This window comes from Lissotriton vulgaris, chromosome 7, assembly GCF_964263255.1.
Source record: "Lissotriton vulgaris chromosome 7, aLisVul1.2, whole genome shotgun sequence".
NCBI lineage: Eukaryota > Metazoa > Chordata > Amphibia > Caudata > Salamandridae > Lissotriton > Lissotriton vulgaris.
The window spans coordinates 1,699,351,199-1,699,373,381 of record NC_141695.1 but is presented as its reverse complement, the minus strand read 5'-3'; the positions used below and the strand labels follow the sequence as shown (position 1 = coordinate 1,699,373,381).

Here is a 22,183-nt window from a genome sequence, read left to right as displayed (position 1 = left end):
TCGTAATTATAAAGAAGGTCTCAACAGTAGGATGAGTTCTTATCAGAAGAAGTCTGTGGACAGGCATAATGAAAAAGTTATGAAACGTGTAAATAGTTTTCATGTAGGAGATTTAGTGAGGTCCTCTCGCTTTGGGTTATCTAAGGATGGTTCGTCCAGATGGTCTCGTCCAAAAAAGGTGTTAAGAGTATTGGGTAATTGTGTACTACTTGATGACGGACAAAAATGGAATTTATGCAATGTTGCCAGGTGCAATGATTTGGAACGTGATCTTTGGTTGGAAAAGGGATCTGGTTCCATTTCTGCCTCAGGTTCTGTCCAGTCTTCCCATGTTCAATCCACGTCATCTGAACTTCCAAAGGAGGATGTTCCCAAGCCCAGAAGATTATCAGGACGTATTATTGTGAAACCTGTCAAGCTTAAGGATTATTTGATGTGACTCTGTATATATGCAGTGAAACCTGTCAAGCTTAAGGATTATTTGATGTGACTCTGTATATATGCATAATGACCCTATATTCATTGCAATGTATATAGTTTTTTTTTATTATTTGTTTTTTTTATTTAAGAGGAAGGATGTGTTACATTCTCTCCTGTTTCTGTGTATTACTGTTTCTTTAACTCTTGTGGAATGTTGGTAACTCCTATGGTGTACATAGGAATGTATAGGCAGTTGGAGCTGAGCTTTCCTGCCAGTGACATCTTAGGGGTTTATCTTAGAAATAAACTTCAAGATTACAACTGTTTCCTGTCCTTCATGCTTGCAAAAGTTCCCTGTTGTGGAAACTCATGAACACAAAAGGTTCCATTTGTGTCTCAGCGACGCGGTGTTTGTGTGCTTTTGCAGCCTGAGACCTTTTGAGAATTGCCCCGTGACTGTGCGCCGGAGCAGTCTTGTGCTCTGTTTCGATCGACAGCGTGACCAGAAGTGCTGTGATTGTTATTGCCATCGGCCCGGACCGTCGTCCCAAAGGGGAGCCGTGAGAAATCACCACAACCGGCCTGAGCCTGCCTTTGCCAAGGAGAGAACTGTGAACCTTCACTATCGTGGGTCCGAAGTCCTTTGCCCAAGATCAACGGAGTTACGCTGGGAGCTGATCAGCTGCAAGGCCGTTGCCTGGTAGCCCGACTCTCACCGCGAGGAGCAGCCGCCGCCAACCTGAAGCCGCACAGCGTGACGCCCAAGCCGCGAGGAGAGGAGAGAGAGCCTGCACCCTCCCCAGGTAACGCTCAGCGAGTGTGCGTGTGTCGCCGCCTGGGGCGGAGTGCGTGCTACTAGAGACCCCTCTCAGCCTTTCCCATCTTTGCAGCGCGAGCCTCCACTCAAGTCAGTATCGCGGCCCATACTCGCTGAGGAGTGGCAGTACCGGGGTCGGATTGAGGAGCGGCACTTTGTTTTCTTCATAACAGGATTGGAGGCATTGTTGGGCAGTCGCTGACCGCAAGTCGGCCATGAGTGGCATAGAGACCTTCACTAGCACCGTGAGCGATGCCAAATTGCTTTTACGATCCGCATTAGTACGTGCACTACAAACTGCATTATTACTTGCTTTTATCATTCGCATTAGTACTTGCATTACGGACAGCATTATTACTTGCTTTACGAACCGCATTAGTACTTGCATTAAGGACTGTCTTATTTCTGCATTACGAACTGCATAGCATTGTATAAGGACTGCATTAGATCATCGTGAACTGCTCATTATTCCCGCAAGACCCTACAAGTGATTGTTGCCCTAATAACTGTCCAAGTGAAATATTACGAATACGCATATGGTGGATAGTTTTATCGTTCAGTCTCATCATATTTCTTCTTGGTAAAGATACCACTATTTTCCTAAATCAGTGTGGTGTCCATTTGTGCTGTTATCACTGTGTTACTGGGAGTGTGGTTGCAAATACTTTACACATTGCGTTGGAGATAAGCCTGGCTGCTTGTGCCAAGCTACCGGGGGGTGAGCAGGAGATATCTAGGAGTTTGTCCCTCTTTTCCCTGACTAGAAGCTAGGGTGATTATTAGAACTAAGGTACCTATCTCAGCCAACTAGAGACCCCCAGTTCTAACCGTGATGATGAAATGTAGTTGATAATCTAAGGTTGACAGCCTAATGGCTATAGATATATTGATTTATATTTCTCCTGACTTACTGTAACTGCAACACTGACATATGCAAGGACAGAAAGGCACTTTCTTCAACTACCAAAAGAATAGCTCACTCCACCGGCACTACATTTCTTCAGAGGCAAAAGTATGAATGACAAAATCTTGAGAAAAGCCAGTGTGACTGACTTCGTCAAAGACATACTGAGCTTTCAACAGCTTAATGGAAAATTTCCTATTTTGTCTAATGGCTACTCAACCTCTGCAATTCCAGGAACAGCCATTCATGTGTGCAAAAAATAAATTGCCTATGGACAGCAAAATCACGGTTAATTCCCATACCACACTCCCCTCTACGTCCCTCAATACATCCCTATTTTCTTTTCTACTGACTTCAATAGATACAGAAAACTTTCTACAGGGCATAAATGAGGGATTACAAACCTTCTCACCATCGATTCCAGGTGTGCCATCGCGGCCATCATGACCAGGTATGCCCTGGAATATGACAAAACATTTGGTGTTAGAACACAGAGTTCACTTTCCCATCTTGTGCCTATTCAAACACTGCAAACACTTCTGACCTCATGTTCCCAACTGAAGTGTCCTCCAGCATCAAGTTATTATGAAACAACAGCAGTTTCTAGGTAGAAAAGGTAAGGCAAAGTATCTAGGGACTACTGTTATTTCATAATAATAATTACCCCAGGTCCTTTGGATACCTAGGGTCTCCCTTGTTTCTTTGAAATATAATACTTCAGCATCAAATTAGCAAGTCCCCAGCATAGCATCTCACCTACCAGCGGAGAAATCCCCAGTATGTTCAACTCAATGCTGTGTAATGTTAACATGAACAGATTTTACTGTTACTACAAAAACTTCCGGGATAATGTTCAATCTTTATTACTCTTTAATGGTAAGAGGATGTGGCAAAGTGTTGTAACAAAAATGTTGGTAAATATTTATGATAGATTAATAGAAAATGACTTACTGGTTCTCCGATGGGTCCTCCAGGACCAGTAATCCCCTTTGGACCTGGCTTGCCCTGGGGAAATGCAGATGATTAGGGTGTGACATAAAAGATGCACAGGAGACACACATTCAAAGAGACTGTTCAGATACAGATGACAATTTGTCTTTTTGATTTCAGAGTATAAAGAAAATCAACCAAATATATTCAATTTGCCAATTTACCATACATAAATAAATGAATTTATTCATCTACAACTACTGGATTAATACTCATACCTAAAAGTCTTTACTAAACTGCATCTTGTTCTTCCATCCAAAGTGCAAATGCATTCAGAATTATTGACTACAACGTTACAAAATTGAAACGATTCATGTTTAAAATTTAATTTTATTTATTTTAAGAGTTTTATATAGCCCTGGCTAGACCCGGAGGTATCAGATCGCGTACATCAGTTACAATTTATATCAGTTGCTACACAAACATAACACAAGCATGGAAGACGAGATAAGTGATAGTGTAGAGGGGAAGGGGGTAAGGGTAAAGGGATAGGAGGGAGATAAGGCGGAGAGACGAAGGAAAGACTGACCAAGTCCGTCTGGATACGTGACGGTCAAGGGGGAAGTCCCAAAACCCATCTCCTCTATAGCAATCAAGTAGCTGACTATCTGTATATGTATTTCATGGACCTCATGTTTGTTTCTTCCCATAGTTGAAGAATGACAACCTCCAGCGGGAGACCAAATTCTTTGAATTCTTAGAGTGTCGTTTTTGCATGTATTATAGGTATTTTCCTGCACCGAGATAGTGCTCAACATCTTTTCTATATCTCTCCCATTATCATTTATCAAATCAGCTTTAGGCTCCGCAGAGGTTTAAAAATTAAAAAAAAGAGGATCAATATTTAAATTTCACAGAATTCTTGTAATTAGTTAATTATCCACAAACTGATGATTTCAGTGCAAGAGAAATTCTTGTAATATATTGTGAAGTTGTAGCCTCATAGTATCCTCCTAAATTGAACAGAGATTGTCCACCCTCCTTTGTTCTATACTAACCATAATAATCCTTGTTTTTTTACTATGAAGATAAATTTGGTACTGACTCCGTCGATCTTAGAAAAATATCAAGGTTTTAAATCACAAGGTTTAGTGGAAAGGTGAGTATAAAAGGTGAGAGGCTAAACATCTTCACCAAGCAATTCTGCCAGAGAGGTACTGGCATATCTCCATTATTCTGAAAGCCGTGCTTAATAATGGGTTGAAATTATTGTTCTATAACCCCTCCAATGTTTCTGTGATTCAAGCTTTTAGATACCTCTTTAGATTTCTAGGCGAATCATACTGCAGTATCTCTATAAAAACCTCTACTGTAGTATACATCTGTAATGTCAGTCTTGTTGTCATTGATGCAGTAGCCTCACAAACTAGAAAATGTAGCTATCAACAAAAGTGCCTGAGTAATATTTACCTGATCTGCTTCTACAAATAGAACCATACTGTCCACATATAGTTTCAGCATAGCCTTTCCTACCAATGACACTAGTATATGTGCAGCTGAGCGAAGGGCTATTGCAAATAGCAAACAAAAAAAGAATAGAAACTGGTTACTCTCCTGGTGAGTTTCCCTATTGATGTGCACTGATTCCATTTTTATGGCATTTATAAAAATAAAATAATTTGTACTAATATTTTGTTTTACTATCAACGTCATGGGGAGACATGGGAAGCCCATGTGTGTTAATGTGGTAAATGAATATTCCTACCCCACCAGGTCAAAGGCCTTTTCAGTGTCAAGTAATATAAAAGTAGTCAATTTTTTATCCTTGAAGCAGGACAGTAGCTTGCATGAGGTAGAGCGTGATTGTGACTGTATTGCATTTGGGAATAAAATCATTCTGGTAGGTAGGCATTAATAAATCTAAAACATTCAAAAGTCTATTAGCAAGGAGTTCAGCTAAGATTTTATAATCCTTAATTAAGAATATAGTAGGTTGGTAAGTAGATGTTTCTCTCGATGATTTTCCTAGCTTTAGTGACGTAACTAACACTCCTGATTTAAAAGAGATGGTGGCTTCCCCTTTGTAAGAATATGATTGAAAAATGTTTTAACCCCGTGCGAGCTAGAGGTTTTCCCGCTGTGCGCTGGATTTTTTAAAAAACCCGTGTTACATGACGAGCTGAGCTCGTCATCAGCATCGAAGGGGTTAAGAGAGGTTATTCAGAGTGATGCAAACATGTTGTGGAACTCTATGTGGAGACCATCACTCCCGCTGGCTTAATCATTCTTTAAGTCGGAAATTGTTTTAATATTTTTCTTCAGAAGACGGTGCTGTCAACATGTCGGGTTGCTCTTCTGTAAGTCAGGAAATAGCTAATTATCCAAAAAATCTAGAATTTCCTGTCCAGTGAACTGTAAATTCCATGGGTAAACTCTTTTATTATGTTTTAAAATTATTTGTCTACTTCCACTGTAATCTTATTTAAAATACCATATCCCAGATTTATAATTTTCTAGATCTGATTTTTAACTCTCTTTTCTTTATCAAGCTCTCCTTCCTCATAACTTGTTTGTCCCCCAGTGGTTGCATTGAAAATAGCTTGGTGAATGTAATATTGTTTTAGATCACTTTTGGACTTTGCCCATCTCTTTTTATCTTACTATATATGCTTTATATCTCCTCTGCAGATAATCTTGTTTTGGTTAAGCAGTCTCTCTTCTTTATATTGACTTTAGCAGTATAAGAGAAAATTCTTCATTGAATGGTTACTAAGGTCTCCCAAATCCTTGGTGTGTCAGTCATCCCATTGTTATCTGATGACACTTTGACATCTCATATAAACAGAGTGGGCAGGCACTGCCTCTCACAACCTACACCAAGGGGAAACAAGCATTTGCAATGCAATAGGTCTCGCATTTACGCGAGTTTGAGCTATTGGCATTGTAAATGGCCATGCCTTTTATTCATATTTTGGTTTTTAAAACATAAATAAAATGCATTGTCATTTACAATACTAATAGCTTAAACTTGTGTAAATGCGAGACCTATTGCATTGCAAATGCTTGTATTATGCCCTCACCGGATTATACACACTTTGGCTTGTGCCACTGTGGTTTCAGAAGAGAGGCCAGGACTTGAATGGGAATGGAGCATGAGATAGCTAGTTCACTTCAGGGCAGGACTGGGGAGACCCCGTGGTAGGGCAGTGTGCGCTGCCGCAGCCCATGCTGTACCGATACGTGCACTGGCTGTCGTGTGTCAGCACTGCTAATCCCACTGATTGCATAAGAAGCGTTTGTGTATATTTTTTGTGATTTATAAGGACTCTCAATCAAAGATTAACTGGGGGAGAGAGGAGGGAAACAAACACTGCTTAGCTTTAAAAGGACCAAATTGCCTCTGCTATTCACAGGCCCAGTAGATGGCTTTCAAGACTTTTGAATTAAATACTCAAAGTCATTTTAAGGACTTATCTGAGAAAAATTCAAGAAGAGAATTCAAGGGACCTTTAGGAGTCACAAGTACTCAGGGCGACAGCTCGATGCAGAATTTTCAGGAACACACCAAAGCCGCTCATATGGTGCAAAGACGCAGCCTTTTCATCATGCATTGCATCATAAAAGAAAAAACATATATTTCTTAGATCATATTTACAGTGCTTTTTCCACTTTGAAGCAACATCAGTGCGCCCATTATGATAGTTGGACAGCACCCTTCAAAAGTTATACATTGTTGCAAAACAGTTATTAAAAACATATAAATGAACAGAATTATTGGTTTTCCCAAATATATTGTGTGGGCTGGCAAGGCGAGTTCATGTAGTTCCATCAGTATAGGGAGGGGGGGGTGGGGGGGGGGGGGTCTGCCCTAGTCCCTAGATGAGACATGTCACAGCACGTAAGGTGCCTTTAAGGGGTGTCGGTGTGGAGTCTTACCACCATCCTGGGCTGTATAAGTGTCTGCACTATAAATGTTAGAGTACGAAAAAATGGTGACTGAACCCAGGTGCGCGGCTGTAGAGGAGAAATGTCCCTGTACTTCAACATAGAGATGGGAAGTAATCAAAGAACATCGTTTTTCCTCCTAAAATCCTGACAACAACAGGGTGTGATTGAGCAAGACATTTTATCACGTTGAGAGCAATCAAGAAGTTGGCGAAAGGGTCTTGGTCTAAAACAATTTGCAATTTCTGTAGCTACTGAGGAAAAAATCCGAAAGTCAGGGGACATGTGAAGTCCACACAAAGACATCCAAGGCGCATCAAAACTAAAGCGACAATTTGGAGACCAACTGCCCTGATTGCATATATTAAAAACAAAACGCCCATCCAGTATTAAAAAATATGATCTTTAGCACTCCAACAGACAAAAATGGAAACCAGCACGTAACGTTTCCTATAGAACTGAATCGAATCGCAGCTGCACAAGCTTTCCAGCACACGCCACGGTAAGGGCAAGCCAGGCTCACATGCGCCAAGTGCAACGCACTTCCTGTTTGACGCATTCAAGACGATTCAAAGCAGCATGAATTACTGAATGAAACCTCAACAAAAGACATTATTTGCCGCAAATCACATTCATTCTTGTTCGGCTGAGCCCTTGATCAGAGATTTTTCAGTTTCAAGAGGACAGGATTTCTTTCTCACAGACTGGAATAAATCAAACCTGTTCTTTTTTTTTTAACTCAGAGCTATTTCTGTTCTTTTTTTTTCCTTTGTTTATATCAGATTATCCAAGTAATGTTATGATTTCTTCCGCAAAGTGTTTACAGGCGCAGAATGGAATTTAATAACAAGTTAAAAAAAAAACAAGCATCAGAGAGCATAAAAAGGAGACACGGCCTGGCGGCCGTGAAACTGAAAGTACGGCCGGCCGGCCGTGAATAATTAGGGGATGAGCAATGCGCTGGGAGGAGAAATGCAGAGCGCACGCTGAGAAGCTTGTGGGAGGGAGGCTGGGCTGCCTTTGATGTGGTAATGCGAGGCAGGCAGGAAGGCGGCTGGTGGCATTGTGCACGCGCTTTTTAGGGCTTGCGCTTGCGCTTGCGCATGACCTAAAAAGCGCACATGCACTGCATGGAATCGCCAGTGGTTAAACTCTGGATAAGCCCCTATAGAGCTTCGCCAGCTATGCGCAAGCGCATCAGCAGGTGAGCCCTAAAAAGGGGCAGTGGTAAAAGATCAACCTAGCCCTGTGATTGGATAAATAAAACTTGGTGCATTCATATTTTTGATGGCATTTTACATACTTGGGTGAGAACTCATAAATACCTGAACAGCAAGGCTTCGTCTCATGATGAACACTGGTTCACAAGCCAGCTAAGACAGGTAACATAGAGGAACTCAGCTGTGCACTGCAGCTGAGTGGACAATATTATGTTTCGGCAAGTGTTTGGGCACAGAGCTTTTCTGAGCTATCATGCATGGCATGTGGAATGGGATTATAAGCGTCTCCTAAAAGACAAGGGCTATTCAAGGCTCGAAGAGACTAATAGGAGCAGCCTTTTATGCACTAGCTGAACTCTCTTCACCTACACTAATTTAGCTCTGCTTAGAGGCTATTCCATTAATCCAATCGCACTGAGAAAACTCATGGGTAACGGCCTCTATTAAACTAATTTCCAGACCTCAAATAATGGTAGCAATGCAGTCCCTTACATTACTTTAACTGTCCCACAGATAACTATGATCTATGAACCATAGTTGACATTTACAAGTTAATACTGATGAAAGCTTTGCACCTTAAACTTTCTCCAGGGGCCATTCTGTGTCTCACCCACAATTGTTGCTGAAATGTATTAAGTCATATGTTAATCTTGAACGCCCATTTTTTCCCTCACATTTCAACTATGCATGTAGGCCAGATAAGTATACATTGCAGACCAAATATTCACAATATCATTTTAAAAAAGGATTTGTAGGAACCATTGCCTTTTGCTTAGAGACACTCACCCATGTTCCAAAGAATTTAAGAGTTGGCACGTTTTGTTTTTAATATCCTTGGTTATTCAGTTTATTCGTTTTGTCAATAACCAATGTTATAATTATTTTGCTGATTCTTTAGTTTCCTTAACAATATATATGCTCTATGAGCCAAAAGACCCTAAGTCAGGCAATAAATGAGAATTGGCACTGGCTGTTGGTACAATGACACCACTTGCACAGGCTTAACTGTCTGAACACTGAGCGTGCTTGATTCAATTATACGCAATATATTCCTCACTTTTCACCCCAAAAATATTTCACAGAAATGAAAACAAAAATGATCTAGAGAAGACACAGTTTTGGTAAGAGAGCAGCTTCACCCTGAAGCTGTATGTAATGTGTAAACAACTTGTTTAATAATTCAAATCGAGTGAGGGTGGGAGCAGCGCCAACCCATCAACGAAAGAAACTTCACACTTCCGCTTCACTTTCAAGCATGTTACTCATTCTGCTGCCTATCACTCTGATTGCCTATTTTAAATGACCAAACTTTTATTAGGGCTACCTACCCATGTAAACATCACCAACACCAATGAAACAACCCTTTGGATTACTGCCAGCTTTCAGCAGCATCTCAACACAGGTGCATGTTTACATCTTTCCCAAAAGACAGCAAGATGTTGTTGAGGCTTTGAATATCCAGAAGATGGTCACTGGGTCTCAGAGATAGGTAGGAGACGCCTCGTCAGGGATAGTAAGTGCTATATAAATGCAATTACAATACAGTGGCTCAACGACTTTACCTTTTTCTTTTTGATTTCAAGTATAAGGTGACATTTACTAGTGGTGTCTCTTTGACCTCCAGTCCACTGCAGTTTGCCTTTCAAGCAGCTCATAAATCTTTATAATGGGCAGTGGGACTTCTTGGTTGGTGGTGGACTGTGTAGGGTAATGTGCTCCTGGGATATACGCAGTGAGTATATACTAGTGTACAATTATGATTGCAGAGCATAAGGGTGGGGAGAGCCACCCTCTTCCCCAATGTGTGGATAACCACTGATAAACCAAAACAACAGTCCCTTGAACAAGCTGACAGTATATATTATGTATCGTTGACAATAATAAACAACACTGTTGAAACAGTCACTTCAGTTTAATCTAGAGATCCTTAGCCAACACGTGTTACGTCGCACTTAATTGTGGTGCGCAGCGACTTCTTCAGGGCTCTAATCTCTTTGGATGGATCCTCATTTCTGGTTGTATTTGCGACCCAGAATGGGTTTTAATACTCCAGTGATATTTGCACAGTATAGGGCAACAGAGATTACTGTGTCCAAGATTTAGTGTATTCCAGAATTCTTTTGTTAAGTGTGGATCTTGTGTGTATAAATCATAAATCCATCATGAAGAATGTCGACATGGTATAGTAACCCCACTCCCTGGGGGTTAAGTGAGTCCTCTGGCCAGCAACCAAGTCTTTGCTGGTGTAAACGTAAACAATCTATGCAGTAGCAGGTCTGCCGGAGACACCTTTCCATAAACAGTGTCCTTAGCCAGTAAATGGTCTTTAAAGCTACTGCATTACGATGGGTATTGTGTAATCTGCATTGGTTCCACATGCAGAGCGTGGAAGCATGCCAATGCTTTTGATATTTCTAACAATGAACTGCAACTGAGCACCTGGGTATACTGTAATAATCTGTATACTGTCTGGATTTGCCACCAGCTCTCTGGCCTGGTGCTGAACTACTGTCCTAATCTACACCCAAATTCGACCTACGTAGTGCCACTTGCTCATCTGTCTCGTGCACCTGGCACATCCAGTGTACGGACTCATTCCACACCAAGGTACAGTGAGTATAGAGAACTGTGAACAGCTGAGGGGGCTCTATGTCCCGACTGCAAACTTACTTGTCTCCTTCTACAAATGGGTGTATACACTCTCTCCAGACCTGGATTTCCGCAAATATTATCAGTGATTGGCTGCTTCCTTGCTTTTAGTCTTCATCCATTCTCTATCCTGTTAGCCATCCTTAGGTCAGCCCCGTTATTAGTAATGTAGGGCCCAGAGTCACTACTTGTGACAAGCCTTCAGTGAAGCAAATGAAGACTTCTTGTTAAGTAATGTGTACTTCTCGGAATACTTCTGTGGTCCTCCTCACACAAAGCACCAACAAATACCCACTTCTTCACACAGATATGCCACTATACACCTTTTCTGTTACAGGCAACTGCCACGCCACACTGAATGTTCCTTCTACAACACTACTGTAATCTCCTAATTCTGACTAAAACAATAGACCAACCCAACCTACTCTCTTCCTGTTGGATGCTCCCATAAGGTACCAAAGGTGAGCTAGCAACACTTCGAGGCCACACAAGAGATAACAGTGTGCTATATAAATAAACAAAAAAAAATAAAAAATGTACACAGGGAGAAGACTACCCATGGCAAATCTGCAGCAGCGTAGCATGGGGCAATAAATACATTATCTATTAAGTAGAAGCCCCCCCCACATTCTCTGCTTCTTATATAATATGTTTTAATATATGCCAGCATGATAGCAGGAAAATATGACACTTACTCCTCCCTCCAATTTTAGTGACTAAGCTATGCTGGTGCAAATCTGGGGATACTGAATCCTGAAGGCTTGGATAGAAGTACTGGAAACCCCTCTCTCCAGTTTCAGCAAACACCTAATCAAAACCCCCTGAGGATGTCAACAATACACGTCTGCTTATCTGCTGTGCTTTTCGTTGTTGTGAAAATAGATACTTAAGAAAACAGAAGACCAATTAACTGTAGGGCAATCGGTGTCAAAACGTGACAAAAACTCAAAATAAAACAGCCTTTAAAAAATGTCTTCCAAGTAGCCATGTGAGACCTGCTTAGAATGTGCAAGACTTACACAGTCAAGGAGAATGCCACCTCCATATTCCAACAAAATATAAATTGTATACGTTTTGACAACAAGCAGCTCAATCAATCAAATTCGAGTTTAGAACAGCGCCTTGGCATAAAATGACTCAAGCACCTTCCTCCCTGGAAAAAAGTGGATGGTACAAGACATAACGTGTCCCTGTTCACGTGCTTTCTTGAGGTTATGAATGTAATGCCGGAGTGGATGTCAACAGGTAGGTAGTGTGTTCCCAACAATCTCCCTCTGCCTCCTAAGTAACAATCAAACCTAACACAAGCAACAATAACTGTCTAAAGCAGATGGGATAAGGCCTAACTCAAGAGAAGCCTCTAGTTTCACGGCTGGGTTTGTACCGCTACGTCACAGGTTACTTCAGAATAAATACATAAATCAATACCTCAAATACTTTGGGGTCGTGTCAAAATGACCATAACTTTATTCCCCAACTTATTTTTAAGTTGATGTTCTTTTGGATATTTTATACTGGAAAGAAAAGCAAAAGTATCATTCATTGGGTGATGTTGTTTTGTTGAAGATGTACACATTACCCTGGCATTTAAAAAATCCAAAACATTTTATGTTTGTATTCATCCACAGAATGCATGTTTTAAAATATGGTTACATATGTCCTTTTGCTAGACAAGTGGACATAGTTTCGAACAACCGACGTCTGGTTGTAACGTGCTGTCTAAATGTACTCACACACAACAATCTGGCATCCGACTGGGCCATGTACCCGTCCTCTGACAGGAAGGCGCGCAGGAAGGTATGGCGGGATGTTTACAGCAGCACGTGCTAATACCGTGACAGAATAAAAACATTAAAGCGTCTTCTGTCGCTGCAATGCAACTGAGCATAGGAGGACGGTTGCAGTGCACAGAAAAAACGGACTATTTGCCATGATGACATTTAATACGCACGCGTGCAGGTACACACGCTGAGCCAACCTGCTGCAAACACAAGAACCAACAGGCAAATGAGAAAAGCAGATTTCCACAACTCAAGCGTCCCCTCGGTTGACGAGTCCAATCTGCATTTTACACTCCCTCTGGTTAACACAAGAGCCTGACATTTCTCATTCAGTACTGTGCATTTAAAGGTGATGGTGAAACAACATTTTAATACGTGCCAAATAAAACTCTGAACGTTTAAAAGACTTTGGCCCTATTCTCTCTGGGTTGTTTTGGGAAGAGTCCTAAAAAGAAGAAAGTATAGAACATAACGTTAAGATGCGTCACTACTGCTCCTGCTAAGTAGCTGCATTGGCAGTGCACATACATTGTCTTTATTTATTTATTTATGCGTTTTTATATAGCGCGGACTTTACCCGAAGGTGTCAGAGCGCTTCACAGTAGGAACATAACTGATACATGAGAACATTACAAGTGAGCAAAATACAAAAGCTAACGTTACATTAAATGAAGCAAAAATGACAATCGTGTGCCAACAAAATACAAGAGGTAGCAAACGGTGCATTACAAAAGTGACAATCGTGAGCCAACAAAATACACGAGGTAGCAAACGGTGCATTACAGGAGCAAAAAGTGACGTGTGCCGGTTACAAGGGCGTACAAAAGGAACAGAGATATAACACTGCAATATAAGGAGGACACTCAAACACAAGAACAAACGTTACGTAGGCACTGGTGGCACTTGGAATAAAATGTGATATAAAAACGGCCGAGCTCGTTGGCAATGCCAAGAACTAAGCGAAACACCGGGACACAACAGAAGGACACTTCTGGAGCAGAGTGAGGTGCTCAGTTGTCCAGACACCAGTCAGAAAGTGTAGATGTATATTCCCTGCTGCAGGAGCAGTTCACAGATCTGCCCAGCGAGGGGACACTAATCTGACTCCCAAACAAAGAGACCGGTGGACCCTACAGACCCGGCAGCGCAGGGTGTTTCTCAAACAACAAGCACAGCTTCATACCACACTGAAAAAGAGGCCACTGGTGCGAATAAAGCGGGGCTTACCTGAATGAAGCTCCCCTCTGCCGGGTTTAAATGTCCAGTCCTCGGAAGCACCAGGAGAGACTCCAAGCTCCGCTGCACAGCGCTGTCCACAGGAAGCGCAAGCAATACTTTGTGTCCCGCGTCCTAGACGCATAACGAACCCGGCGCAGTCAAACTTACCGAAGTTCGGCGCTGCTTGGAAGGCGGAGGGGGTGTGCCCCCAGCGCGCGATGGGCGGATGGACTGCAGGTGTCGGTGGGGGGCGGAGAGGCGTTCCACAGGCGCGGAATGTGCGCCGGCCGCTCGCTCGCTTCAGCCGTATCCGGGACTTCGGTTTCAAAGAGGAAGGGAGCTGTAAGGAGACTGGCCACCACGCAGCTGGACTTTCAAACTCGGAGCTCGATCAGATGGGCAGTGTGCTTCAGTTTTATGCCACTTTTTAACAAGCGCACGCTGCTGCATGTGTTCACAGCGCTTGCCGGCTGGCTCGTGCACAGATCCTGTGCTAACGCGAGAGAAGCTGACGCCGGCGCCGTACACGCTCACAGCGCTTGTCGGCGCGCGGCCAGCTCCTGACGCCTTTTTTTTACACCCCATCCCAACAAGAATCGCCAGCGCTAGCTCGACCGAAACCAGTACGCAGCTCCAGATTTCACCGCCGGAGTTCCCTAGGAGACTAGAGGGACTACTCTGGATGCATGGGGCTACAAAAAACGAGAAGCTACACTCAGGGATTGCACTCTGGACTTCCATTGCAGTCCTGAATAGGTAAGATCTAACTATCGTCAGAAGTACTGGGGAGGGGTGTGTGTGTCTCTGTGTGTGTGTGTGTGGGCTTCGGTGAGTGTGGCTGTGGGTGCACGCGTGATTGTGAGAGGCTGCCACTGTGAATGTGGAGCAAGAGATGTGCACGGCTGGGGGGGAGGGGCCAGGGGGCGCGTCCACGAGGTGCAATCGGCGCTCGTCCCCAGCTCTAGGTCCCTTCACAAGCAACTTGGCTACAGTAGGTCTCGAGCGAGACCTAAAAAGGGTGTTATTGACACACTTCACACAAGGTGAAATATAGGCATAGAGCAATTATCTCATACACAACTACAGACCTGTAGTAGTTCACCAGGTTACTGCTATGTAACATCCCACAGACACTTAGAGAACACAAGGAAAGGCATTTATGGACACAGAAACAAACAGAGTGCACACTCACAGACATGCAAATAAACATACACACAGACACATACACTTTATGCTTTAATAGTCACAGGGCACTCTGAGACACACTATTGCTGCCAAAGAGGAATGCAGAGCTTTAGTAACTGACATCAGAGATATTAATATGCACATTTATAGATCACTCAGCGACAACTCACACAGCAATAGAATATTCAGGGTGTACTAAGCCTGTCATAGAGGAGAATGTAGCATTAATGACCGGCATTTAATCTATATCCCATGATGAATGTACAATTCAACTTAGTGTTGGGATGCACTGATGGAATGTGTGGGCAGAAGTTATTGTATTGTAACTAGAAGGGAAAGCAAAGCTAAGGCCTGACCAGGAACTCCATTTAATAAGTATGTTTCTTGGAAGACTCATTAAAAAGCTTACATGACTAGGCTATTCCAGTAAAGAGAAACCAGACTGGGTTGGAAGCATGTTCATAGCTCCTTCAGTGAAGCATTTAAGCACTGGCAGAGATACATTTGATACCCTAATCTGTATATGGTAATTATCGGAAAGCTAAAGTGTGCAAAAATTGTCACTAAGTATGTTGTATGTGCCTGCCATCCTGCACATGAGGGTACTGTAAGCCGCTACGTCATTATGTAAGGACCAACATGGGTGAAAAGAGTCCCCCGAATAAAAGTACTGTTCAGTGTATATGTGCTATAGGTGTTAATGGGGTGTATAATGCCATGTCCCTGTATGACATCCCTCTCTGTGTGCCATTAACATGAAGACTAGAAGCTCAGGTATTTCCTTAAGGGTATAGTGGGTGATTCCCTAGGGGGAGCATTCCTGTCAGACCACCCTTTGATTTCTCAAAAACAGAACTCATCTATTCAATATGTGGTCTTTCAGACAGGGGTTTTAGGACTTTTGATACTTATTGACCTGCATTTTCAATATTGATGTTAGCAGCTCTTTTGTTTGAAGGGTTATGGATGCCACCGAAGGTTTTGCCATCAAGATATAGGTTACATACAAATGCAGCATCAGAGTCAATTCTCTTCTTAGCTATGAGGTGGAAATCTGTATATTTAGGCTTTATCTGGATGTATAGGAGATGTGTTTGGGATGTTGTGTGTTTGTATAGAAAAAGCTCCATTGAGGAATAGTGAAGGCTTTTGACATGGCAACTTTGAGGGGTACTACATTTTGGAGGTGGCAGCTCAGAGTGGCCTATCACAAATGTAGAATTGGCTGAAGCATTTCTCTTTATGGATAGTCATAATTCACCTTAGTAATTCTTTGGGCCCTCAAACATTCCAGCATTGGTGGTCCCTTCTTCTGTGTTTTTTCTGTCATTGAAGGGTTCACTTCCTAATTTGCCTTGCTGGCCAGACACTGATTCATTGTTTGGATCTTTGTAAATTGGAGAAAGACACCTATTGCAATTGTTATACCTGCTGTTCTTATAAAACGTGTTATGACATTGAAAGTGCTTGAAGAATGGGGTATTCTCCATGTCACATCCCACCCTTACAGGTAGAAGTACAAGCAATCCCTAGTAAATTTCATAGGTCTGGCTTGCATTTTGAGTCTGGACTAAAATACTATCAACATCCTGGTGGAGTGAAATAACAAAGTCAAACATGTTTGCTTTCTGTATAAAATGCCTCTGTGAGATAACAGATGTAATCTATGATGATTCAGTGTACTTTTTAGATGGAAATGGGCTCTCATGCATTGCAACAGAAGCTCTTCTTTGGCATGGTGCACCAATCAACCAGCATTAGGTGGAATAAAAAATGATTCTTTGGGCAGAGCAAGAGGACACTTTATGTATAGTTTAAATAATTGATAATGATAGGTGAAGAAGACAGCTGCACTTGAAGCCAGACCTATAAACCTTGATATGACTTGATCACACTGCTCCAGATTTACTGACAAATGTTTTCTTTTGTGTTACCATTGAGGTTGTATGCTCCATACAACACCTGCTGGAAAACTAAAGTTGTTTGTACCTGTGACTGAATGTGTCGGGGGCGGGGGAAGAGGGTGAAGTAATCTAAAGTCACTGCAAGGCTACCCTTAATGCAATCTAAAGGGTCTTTCTCAGATATGTGCTTGAAGTTTATGTTCCCAGGGTGGCCTTTAAGGAGTGGGTTAAGGTTGTCTAGAACAATAACTAGAGGGCAGGATAATGCACACTAGCAAATCTAACATAGAATCGCCCTTCGAAGAGCCAGAGAATGGATGAATTTGGTGTACACGTTGGAGAGCTGCCCAGCAGCAACCAGTGGACAGATTACACCAGATACTTGGAAGAAGGGTAAGGAGATATTGGCCATACAGCTAAACATGCTGCCCTTTGATAAGACCAGCATGTGTACAGCTCAGTAAAGTGTTCTCTGATAGGACAAGAAGCACCCAGGGAGCAGCCAAGATGACAGGGCAAATAGAAAAAGGACGTCACAGGGTTTTGAAGTAAAAAACTAACTGTGCTCTTAGTTCTCACTGTGGAACTAATGTCTGCACCAAGATCACCCATCCATCACTCTCCTACTCATCTCCACACATTCTCATGCAATTGTTTTAATTTTTTTATTTCACTTACAAGGTCGCCTTTGGGTCCAAAGTAGCCTGTTGGTCCTTTCTCTCCTTGGTCTCCCTAGGATCAAACAAAGAGCACTCAGTGAGCCTGGCATCACACTGGGTCAATGCATGAGGTGTGGAAGACCGGATATAGCGGTATCAACATGAAAAGGTAATTGGGTAGCAATGGGTGACTAAAATTGCACAGAATGCAGCCACCGTAAAGTGGAATGACAGAGGCGGCACTGCATGGCAGAGAGACATAGGGTGCAAATTCACAACAAGGAGTAACAGAGAGTGATATTACATAGGACAAAGTGCAGTACAAAAGTGCCATGGGATAAGGTGACAAGAGGTGGTATGGCACAGAGGCCTTCATGTGGCACAAAACAGCATAAGGTGGTGACATAGGGGAACGCAGAGTGACATTACATAGCTTAAGGTCACAGTGGCACACTGTCAAGCAGCGTAAATTTCACAACGTCACAGTACTAAAATGAGAGATCCTTTTGGAACCTATGCCAGAAGCTCATCGCTAAAGGCAATTCAACCTCCAGAAATCCAAATGTTGATGTCCCAGTGTATGATGACATGGATTACCTGAGATGTGATGTCACGTTGTACTGTTTGTTTCGATGATTACAATGTACAAGTCAAAATGTACCTCTGTTTTCACAGGATGGCTATGTGGCCGCAAAGTTTATGTGACACTGCAGTGCGCATATGTCACAGTTTTCAGGAGATGCTACAATGTGTGTTTGTGATGTCACAGTGAACATGATGAATTCCTGTAAGCGCTTAGAGAGTGTTACCAACATTTCTGATATGTCACTGGTTTGCACCAGGATTGGTGAGTTATTGTTTTCCAGGTACAAAACTAACATAGAAATGATAAAAAATTATAAATACAAATGACACCAATACAATTGTCCGCTAGCTACTGAAACGCAGACAGAAGATGCCTATAGGAGGTAACATTAAAGCAGTCTCACACGGTTTGATTTTACACAGTCTGGTAAAACTGGAATGAGCAGACATGCAGAGGTGTGGTTTGTGGGGGGAGTCCAGTATGGTAACTGGATGGAAGCCATGCACTCTTGTGTACAGCTTCCGGAATGAGAGAGTACACTGCAAAATCAGGGCTAGCCCGACCAATCAGAGGTGTCCTTGACACAGCCACAATAATGGCTATGTATCAAGACCAATACAAAAAGACTTTGGAAAGACTACTGTGACTGAAGTGTCCAGCCTCTTCATTGGTGAAGTTCCTGCAAGCTTTAAGTTCGCAAAGGTAAATGAATAAGACATAAATGTTAGATTGTTTCACGAGCTTTTCCAGTTTAAGAAAAAGTAAGGCAATGGAAAGATAATCTAAACAAAAGCCACCAGTGCCACAGGGTAGGATCTGCGAGAGTACCCTTTTGAAACTCTGCTATTTGAAGCCTTCTGCGCCAGGGCCATGAGGGAGCCTGCAGCTGTTTGTTTAACCAAGCATTTTCACCATGTCAAGGAATGATGAATTCATACCAATTGCTTAAAATATTGTGATAAATCAAAGCGGTCAGACAACTCAAATAACATTATGATGACAAACGCAAAATGAATGCAAGATACCTACAGCTTTTCCTGGTGGTCCAGGACGCCCCGGGGGACCTCGGAAGCCAGTCGGACCCTACAATCAAGGGGAGAGTAGTCAACATCTGATTCACATTCCCAGGTGAAAATAAATCTATGTAAAACATATGAATCCCGTCAAAATGATCAAAAAAGACAATTATTATGCAGAATTCAGGCAACTTACTCTGTCTCCGGCAGCACCCTGTGGGCCAATTAGGCCTCTCAAACCTCTTGGTCCCTGAAAAGAAATGAAAAACAATACAGATTTCAGAAAACAAAAAGCAAAATAAAATGAAGATTACGCAATGATTGTGAAACGCAGAGGTGACCATTGAGTGTAGAAACAGTGCAGTAATCTCGGAGTGCTGCCAGACCCAGGCGCAAAGATCCATCTCACCAGAACTCCATTTAGTTAAGAGAGTTATATACATGAAATTCTGGGAGAAGACACTGCTTCTGTCTAGTAAAGAGCTTCCAGAGCCCTATCTGGAGGAGATGTCCTTTGCCATACAGAAGACTAGCTGAAAGGTCTCCAGATCTAAAGGAACTGTACTTTTACAGCAAATGTAGTCGCGTCAGGTAGGCAACATCTAATGCCGAAAACGTTTCGTCACTGCCTTATCAGTCTTTCAGAGGCATGTGGCTATCCACATCTCCCATTTGCCTTTAGACCACTTATCTGAATTCCAGCATACCCCACCTGATAACGCATGAACTTTGGTGGCTAAAGTGAAGATGCAATGCAATGTGAAATCTCTTCACTGCACACTATACAGGAGGAAGAAGCCAGAGTGGCACCGTAACTTGCAGCTGTTTGGAAAAAGCTTTGGGAATTCCTATCCCACTTCACAGAGAACATCTCCCCGAACTCCACCTGCCTGGATCACTACAACACTACTCTAAAGGCCTAAGTATTTCATACCCTCCAAGCATTGTCGCCTTGAGACCTGTCCCGTGCACCATCTACGGGCAGGATGGGTACCACTGTGTCAGCATGTTTCTTAAATGGGTGTAAAAAGGTAAATATACCATACACTACAGGATCTGAGAAGGAGGGGTACTTGTGTGACCATTAATTTGGCAGAACAAGGGTTTTAGGGTTTGCCCAGGCCTTAACCTGCCCTCTCTGCTCAGAACAGTCCAAGAAAGAGCAGCAAGTGTTTCATGGTGAAGTCCATGATCTCCAGGAAAATCGACAGTGAACCCTGGAGGGGCCTTCAATGATGTGCTGATGACCAGAAACGAAACACGCCGAGTTAAGCATGATTTGAATACTGCAGACTGAGATCAGAAAAAATCAACACTGAGATCCAGCGACAAGGTTTCGCATTAATCAATATTTTATTGTACCTGTAATCCGACACTTCCTGGAATCCCAGCAGGTCCCGGAGGACCAGGATCACCCTAAAACAGAGAAACACGTATTAAAAAAATCACTACATTTATTCATGATTTCTATAAACAAATTACTAAGTTCTTTAGTGATTGTTACAAGCTTTTCTCTGTTTTCAATACACCCACAAACAACTGGTGGTGTTCAATTAACTGGTCGGTAGGTGTTTGGTGGAGGTAGGAAGAGTGCCAGAGTGAAATAAACCCTATTTGAAGAGTAAATTGGACGCCAGCAGAGCGGAAAAGATTTGATCACAGTGGAGAACTGTCGACCTATGAAGTGGTTTGATATTTTCTCCAAAGCAGGATTATGTACTGACTATGTGCAGAACCTTTCTAACATACAGATGTGAAACAAACTAGAGGACAAGGGAAATCTGGTCATGTTGAAAGATACACTCAGAGGGCAGATGATAATTTATAAGCAAGATGGGAGCCACCTTTACGGGTGAAGGTTTACTTAACACATTGTAAGCATGGAATCAACTCTTGATAGGGTGAAAGAGTCAACCTATGACATGGAAAGAAATCAAACGATGATGTGGCCGGAAAATTGACAAATAGAGAAACAGGGAATCAACCCACAGCCAGTGTTGCACTGGTACTTGCATTTGGGCGGCAGAACTTATTTTCACTCCACAAATTTTTCTCCATTGAAAAAAAATAAAAGAGAGAAAAATAAGGGAGGGAAAAAAGGAAAGACAGTTGCACAGAGGAAATGAACCTGCAAGAGATACCTAAAGAATCAGCGAGTGACTGCTGGTGGATTAAAGACGCATAAGGCAGAACCAAGACAACAGAGTCTTAGTATTCGGCACCCTGAACTTCCAATAGGCCGGCTGAAGGCTTCTGAACAAATTTTGGGGAGCTGGCACTTATTTTGTTACAAATTATGTACTGTCCATAGAATGGAGAGAGGTTGTGCAAGAGCTCTCATCATTCAAGTGTTGATTTGAAGTTGCTAAGAAAAAAGAAAAGCTTACCTTTTGACCATCTTTTCCGACTTCGCCCTGTTCTCCCTTGTGACCAGTGTGTCCCTAAGATAAAAAAGAAATACCCACATTGAAAATGCCTACTGTTTCTGATATTTGTCCATGCTGAATAGCAGACTTCAAGCGTGCAATGGGAATATAGGACAATGCCCACGGCAGCCCACTTAGTCTGAACCAAGCATCCCACAGGTGGCCGCAGAGCTTGGCTTTTGAATAACTCAAGAGGTGTTCCTCTATGATAGGAAATCAGTGGCCTTAACCAAGCCATTCATAGCCAAATGGTTCAAACAAACTTGTATCTTTCAAAGACAGACTAGTGCCAGCCCACCCAATGAGTTCATAATAAAGGGGCCTCAACCAACTTGTTGTTTTCACAGTACAATTGGGTCAACCAATCAGCTGATTTCACAGAGAATTGGCGTCAACCAACCCTGTGCATTCATCATTTAATGCTGCCATCCAGCTCAGTACATTCCAGCATCCCAGGGTCAGCCCAGCCAATGTGTTCATGCTTTGATGGTGCCTGCCACATAAATGTTTTATACAAAATCCT

General features: G+C 42.4%; 1 protein-coding gene across 1 annotated transcript in view; it reads right to left on the bottom strand.

The window, feature by feature from the left end:
* COL9A3 (collagen type IX alpha 3 chain) overlaps positions 1-22,183 on the bottom strand; it is a 217,412-nt gene that overhangs the window by 109,839 nt on the left and 85,390 nt on the right. The window contains exons 12-18 of the mRNA XM_086929605.1: positions 21,622-21,675; positions 20,597-20,650; positions 19,431-19,484; positions 19,248-19,301; positions 17,652-17,705; positions 3,093-3,146; positions 2,546-2,599 (exon numbers count right to left, since the gene is read on the bottom strand). Coding sequence (XP_086785731.1) covers positions 2,546-2,599; positions 3,093-3,146; positions 17,652-17,705; positions 19,248-19,301; positions 19,431-19,484; positions 20,597-20,650; positions 21,622-21,675 — 378 coding nt within the window. The remainder of the gene's footprint in view (positions 1-2,545; positions 2,600-3,092; positions 3,147-17,651; positions 17,706-19,247; positions 19,302-19,430; positions 19,485-20,596; positions 20,651-21,621; positions 21,676-22,183) is intronic.